The following is a 6,109-nucleotide window of genomic DNA, read 5'->3' on the forward strand; positions in this document are numbered from 1 at the left end:
CCACAACAGCAATAAGAAGAGCCTTATTCAATTGTGTTGAAATGGCTTGAATTGTAATGTCAGTGGATTGACATTACAAGCAAGTATTAAATGCTATCTTGCATGAATTGTCAAAAGGTAAGGAACAAATTCTGGCAATGAATACAATCTTGGCAATGAATGCTTGCATGCCTATATTAGAAAGTGTGGCTTGATCAACAAAGCCAAAGATTTGCAATTCAGCAAATAAGCATGCATGAAGAAATTCTACACTCCTTGCATTAAATGTTGCATGGATTCTTGGCCACTATTGTTGACTTCCTTAACAATAGAAGTCTTGTATATGCTGAAAATATTTGTATTTCGGCTGAACTTTAGCTATAAATAGAGGTAGAGCAAGAGAGAGTTCCTACGTGAGATAGAGAGATAGCAAAGAGCTTCTTCTATGTGTGCGCACTAGAGATAGGAAGTTAGAGTGTCTTGCAACTTTTGTCTAAATACAATAGGATGTTCTCTATTTATTTGTGAGAGAACCAATGGTGTATTTGGAGTTTGGGTTTGTGTGAGAGTGCCTTCAAGCTATTGTTGTAATCTCCAAAGTTATAGTGAAACTTTATTCTGTCGTCTCTCGTGGACGTAGGCATATTGCCAAACCATGTAAATTCCTTGTGTCATATTCTCTCCTCTCAATCTCTCTTCTTTAACCTTGTGTAAATAGATTATTTCATCGACTTTTCACAATAAATTGTTAAAGGTAGAGAGGAGTGGGTTCATAAAGCACCACAGAGATTTGGCTTTAAAGACATGGTTAGTTTTGCTCTCATAACTAGCAGTGGAGATCCATCATCTTACAAGGATGTAGAAGAGATGGGGTCACTACAGAAGAATAAGAGTTGGGAATCAGTGAAATTGCCCAAGAGAAAGAGGGCTATTGGTTGCAAGTGTGTATATCGCAAGAAAGAAGCATTATCATAAAATGAAGGTAAAAAATTCAAGGCACAGTAACCACAGTTAATGACTAAGGATCACTCACAGAGAGAGGAAGAGAATACCTCAGATATGTTGACGAAGTCATTTTCAACAGACAAGTTCAAGAGTTACTTGGACTTGATTGGTGTTTGTAGCATGTGAGCCCTTAAGGGCTAAGGTGGAGGCGATGGAGGAATTTGCTAGTGTAGCTTGATCATTTCAAGCCAAGGTGGAGATTTGTTGAAGTGGGCCCATGTGTGTGGCTTGAATTGCCACAAGCCCATAAAGCCCAACCAAGCCCAATTCGGTCTTAGTAATTGACCGAATACTAGTTGTATTTGGAGTCCTGGAACCGACTTGTTAAAGTAATATATATGTATGTGTGTGTGTGTGCGCGCGCGCGTGCGAGTGTGCTTTTATGATATGTGGCTGTAAGAGTAATAACAAAAAGTCCTACTACTATATAACTATATAAGAATAAAATAAGAAGAGAAGAACAGCCGCATCAAAGAAAAAGTTGTGGGTTCTTCAATCTTGTGTCTTTCTTGTGTGTGTGAGAGAGAGAGAGAGCTAGGGTGTAATTGAGATTTGGGTTTTTTGAGTGTTCGTGTATTATTGTATGTCCCTATTTTTATAGTAAAATTTCTTCGTCATCGCCATGGAGGTAGGCAATTTGCTGAACCAAGTAAATTCTTGCGTTCTTTGTGTGTGCTTATTATTTAATTCCGCTTATTTACTGTTATTTATTTGAATCCTAGGGTGCTAGTTTGCACAACACAAGTAAATTTCAATGCAGATTTGTTTGGGACAATATCAATATCATTATCATACAGGTAAATCTTCCTTTTCGTAATACCATGACTGTAATTTGTCACAAAGTTGTTCTTATGAAGCTTCAATCTGAACCTAAATTTTCATGCCTACTAGCATGGTCGTTGATCTTCATTGGGCATTATCACCTTTCTCCCTCCTGTCCTAGTCCTTCATTGGTGACTCATGATATAAGTGCACAAAAGCATCAAAATCAGCTAATTTCTTGACTTATATATTGCTGCATATTTGTTCTTCTGTTTTATTATGTTCCTAACTTCAAATTACCTTTCACAAAAATTTAATCAAGTGTAGGATATTCAGCCAAAAATTCTTATATAAATATTAATTTATTATCGAGATCCATTTGGCTTGTGTCTACTGTCTACCTCATGGGCCTGCATGAATACGTAGTACTTGTATTTAGTTGTTCAGAAAACTAAACTATGCCAGGGTGCATTCAAAATTTTGCTTCCTATCAAATACTTTCCTCAACCAATGACAGGCCATGCCAACTTCTTTTATCTGTATGTAATTATAAATTTTTTGGAATTTTGATAAACTATGTCCTGTCCAATTCCAAGAAAATTTATTAGGTAATCTGGGAGTATACTCTCTCCCTCTCACATGGAAGTGGGCACCATGGTGAGTGAGACCCACCCCATGTATTTAAATGTGCTAGAGTGTACAACATAGGCTGCTGGAATTGAAGAAAATATTTATGAATATATGATACTTGATAGTGTCGAATACTATTTCATATGGTCCTTCAAATTGCTTTCATGCATGTATTTCTCTATCCAATTCCATTAAATTCTCTCATAAGTAATCATTCATGTATTTCTCTATACTGATTTATAAGCCAGATGGATTTGAGTATAGCAAGCTACACCATATTGCAATCTGTGAGTCTCTGGGTGCCTGGTTTTGTCTCTATTTCCCTTCAGCTATGCTCTAACGGAGCAAGTACCTTCAAAGAAAATACAGATCTTTAACCAATTTCAATCGAGGAAGATACAACCACACAAAAATACATACATTCACGGAAAAGTACCTACATCAATCCATTTATACATGCATACACACATACCTTCATATTTACATGTGAACATCCATAAAGATGTCCATGTATATACAAAATGTAAATTCTCACAGAAAAAAAAAAGTAAATGCACAATCCAAACACAGGTATATATGTGCATCCATAGAAAATTAGTATTGTTATATTTGCAAAGCTTGAAGAATAGGAAGTTAGACTGACATAATCTTTCAGCCGATTGAAGCTCTAGACGGGCAGACTAAACATCTTCTGACCAGTAAATAGCTCATAAGATCCGTATGCATATCTGCCAACAATTTATTCATTTATTTATTTTTGGGGTAGACAAAACAAATCAAAAGAAAATGTTAGCAACGGGTGGATCATTTTTCCATAGTAGACTTAAAACAAGAAGCTTAGAATGAAGCGAAATTTCAAGTAAATTACCCAAGAATTAAGAGGACTAAGGCTGTAATCCCATACAGGTACTGATAACACTTGTGCTTGGGTTTCCTCTTTATTTCATATCCAGGAGGAATGTATTTGCGGCTTACATATCCAAATTGAGGACGAACCAAAAGAATAAAGCCAAGGAGAAATCCTGAAATGAATCCTCCAATATGAGCTGAATTGTCCACACCAGGTAGAAACCCTACTGCCAAATTTATGCCAATAATGATCACGAGGCTAAAAAGTGCTGCACACTGAATATTTAGGAGTCAATAACTATTTTCACAAACTAAGAGTATATTATAGTAACTTTTACATTCATAAAAAGCAAAAAAACGAAATGAAAAATTATATTCTTTCACCCTAAACTATCACCCTAATTACACTTTATTCTTTGATCTATTGAAAAGCACAATTGACCCCACAATTTTAAAAATACATTACACTTAACCCTTTACTGTGTATTTAGCTGTTAACTCTAATGAAATTTAATATTGAAAGATCAATTTACCTTTCAGCTATATATTTTGGAGAGGGGTAAATTGATCTTTCAATGTATATTCTATTAGACTTAACACCAAAACAAACGGCAGGGGGGACATTGAAACAAAGTTATTATTTTGGAGGGTAAATCATGTGTTTTGATTGTTTAGGGGGTTAAGTGTAATTAAGATAATAGTTTAGGGTGAAAAATGTGTAAGTTGCCCAAAGAAAATGTAACCTTATTTGCATAGATTGTCCAGTTAGTGAGAAGCTCAGAGAGCATGGCTCCCAGTAACCCGAAAAGTGCACCAGATGCACCAACTGATACTGTTGATTTTGCATGAAGAGCAGATAACAAGCTTCCACCAAAACCAGCAAGCAGGTACAAGACTCCAATTCTCACTGCCAAATTCCAAGAAGTTGAAAAATCAGCTAAGGTAGACAGTCAAAAACTGATTAAGACAATAGTCAGATTATACTAACCAAATCCAAATTCCTGCTCAAGCCGGATTCCAATGAATAGAAGACTCAACATGTTGGCAGCTAAATGCACAACTCCAGCATGAAGCCACATGCAAGACAAGAGCCTCCATCCTTCACCTCCCTCCACCACTGATTTCTTTTCAAGCCCTCCTAGTTTTATCAGCCTGTATATATAATCAAGTTTGTAGCAGTTTGGATGATATTCAACATTAGATTAGCAGATATATCCTATAAGCCCTAGCTTACATTATTCTAATTAAGAGGCTTGACCTGAATTATTAGCTTGCAATGGCTTTTTAATTTTAATTATTCTACTTCTGCTTAAGGGTCCATATTACATGCTTCACTAAGGATCAATATTAAGCAACAAAATATTCATCTTTCAAACCAAAGTTTTATATATAAAAGATTGGTTAAATTGGTTATTGGTGTTCCAACTATTATGTAATGTGTAAATTGGTCTCTCAGCTATTAATTATTTCAATTTAGACCTTAACTTTCAAATCTGGTAAAATTTACCCTTGGGTTTCATATTAGTTTAAATTTCAATTAAATAATGGTTGAAAGATTTGAATTTTGAAATTTTTACACATTTTTACAATATTTTTTTTAACTTATGTTCCATTTATCACTTTAACTAAATTCATTAAAATTCAAGTAGAGTGTTAGTTCAAAGATGAAATTGATTTAATTTCGAAAGTTAAAGGATTATATTGACACGATTGATAGCCACGGGCTAATTGATGCAATCAATAGTCGATTGATCAAATTAAACCATATCCTATAGATGAAGGATCAAATTAATAATTTAACCTAAAAGATTTCTATTGCAAACTATGAACTGTTTAATTCTTTATTGATTTAATAAGAGCATGTCTATTATTAAATAGCACTAATAAACAAGAATCATAAAAGAAACCCATTTTAAATTCTCCAAAGACAAAACTTTTAAGGATAACACAATGGAAAAAACAAAAGAAAATTATTCAAACTTCTTACGTGTTAGAGGAAGGGCCAAGGAGTGCATTTTCTTTGAAGGGTTGGAAAGAAAATCTCCCCAAGTATTTATGGAAAAGACAGTCGTCCTTATTTCCGTGTGCTGGGCAATCATTGTAGTACATGGTGTACACAAACACGACAATATTAGCAGCAAAAATCAACGGCACAAGCCATGAGAACCATGACTGAGGGGCTGGAGGGTGAAAATGGGGTGGAGGCGGTGGTGGTGGCCGAGCCTTGAGAGGGCCCGTCTCAAGGTCACACGGCGGTGTAGGCCTGATATTCCCCATTGTGGCAATGGCAGAGGAAAAGGCAGGCTGCACCGACGTCGCGAATTTGCGACCGTGACAGATTCTATTGTGTGCACGAGAAAAGAGAGAGAGAGAGAGAGAAAAAAAAAAAGAAGGCTATTCCTGGCGAGGAACAGGTCTTGCTGGGTTGGCAGCTTACTTAAGTTTGGTACTTTTCCCCCGGTAATAGAAGTGGAAATTTTTGCATAAATAACCAAATTTTAACGATTTTCTTAAATTTGCATAAATTCACATGATCAAATATGTGTTAGTTTTCTCTTCACAATATTTGAGTCCTATTTATTTGGAGAAATGATATGTCTACAATATTTTTATAACAAATCCTAAGTGGCAGATTGTTACTGATTGTTATTATTGGAGCAAAAAAGTAATCTTAGTGTTAGTTTTAAATTTGAACCAATAACAACTAACCACCTGTGATTTGTTGTAAAAATATTATAGACGTAGCATCTCTCATTTATTTGAGTCAGAAAGCTGAAGCATATAGACATATTATGACTTAGGAGATAGATAATGTCTCTACCACATATATGAGATAATTATTGACTAGAATAGACCACCCAGTCAAGACCTATATATATATATA

The 6,109-nt window shown here is 35.2% G+C and overlaps 1 protein-coding gene and 1 long non-coding RNA gene across 2 annotated transcripts; one reads left to right on the forward strand and one right to left on the reverse strand.

Moving 5' to 3' along the window:
* Positions 1-1,397: 1,397 nt before the first annotated feature.
* On the forward strand, positions 1,398-2,513 carry LOC115989361. The gene is made up of 2 exons (XR_004091897.1): positions 1,398-1,781; positions 1,876-2,513. It is a non-coding gene; the product is annotated as an uncharacterized LOC115989361 (long non-coding RNA).
* Positions 2,489-5,614, reverse strand: LOC115989360 (RHOMBOID-like protein 5). Its single transcript, XM_031113031.1, has 6 exons — positions 5,213-5,614; positions 4,214-4,377; positions 3,969-4,132; positions 3,245-3,501; positions 3,020-3,104; positions 2,489-2,728 (listed from the first exon to the last, which is right to left on the reverse strand). Exons 1-5 carry the CDS (start codon positions 5,500-5,502, stop codon positions 3,044-3,046), a joined length of 936 nt encoding a protein of 311 aa, XP_030968891.1. The 5' UTR covers positions 5,503-5,614; the 3' UTR covers positions 2,489-2,728; positions 3,020-3,043.
* Between the last annotated feature and the right edge of the window lie 495 nt (positions 5,615-6,109).

The sequence above is a fragment of the Quercus lobata genome, chromosome 5 (genome assembly GCF_001633185.2).
Source record: "Quercus lobata isolate SW786 chromosome 5, ValleyOak3.0 Primary Assembly, whole genome shotgun sequence".
NCBI lineage: Eukaryota > Viridiplantae > Streptophyta > Magnoliopsida > Fagales > Fagaceae > Quercus > Quercus lobata.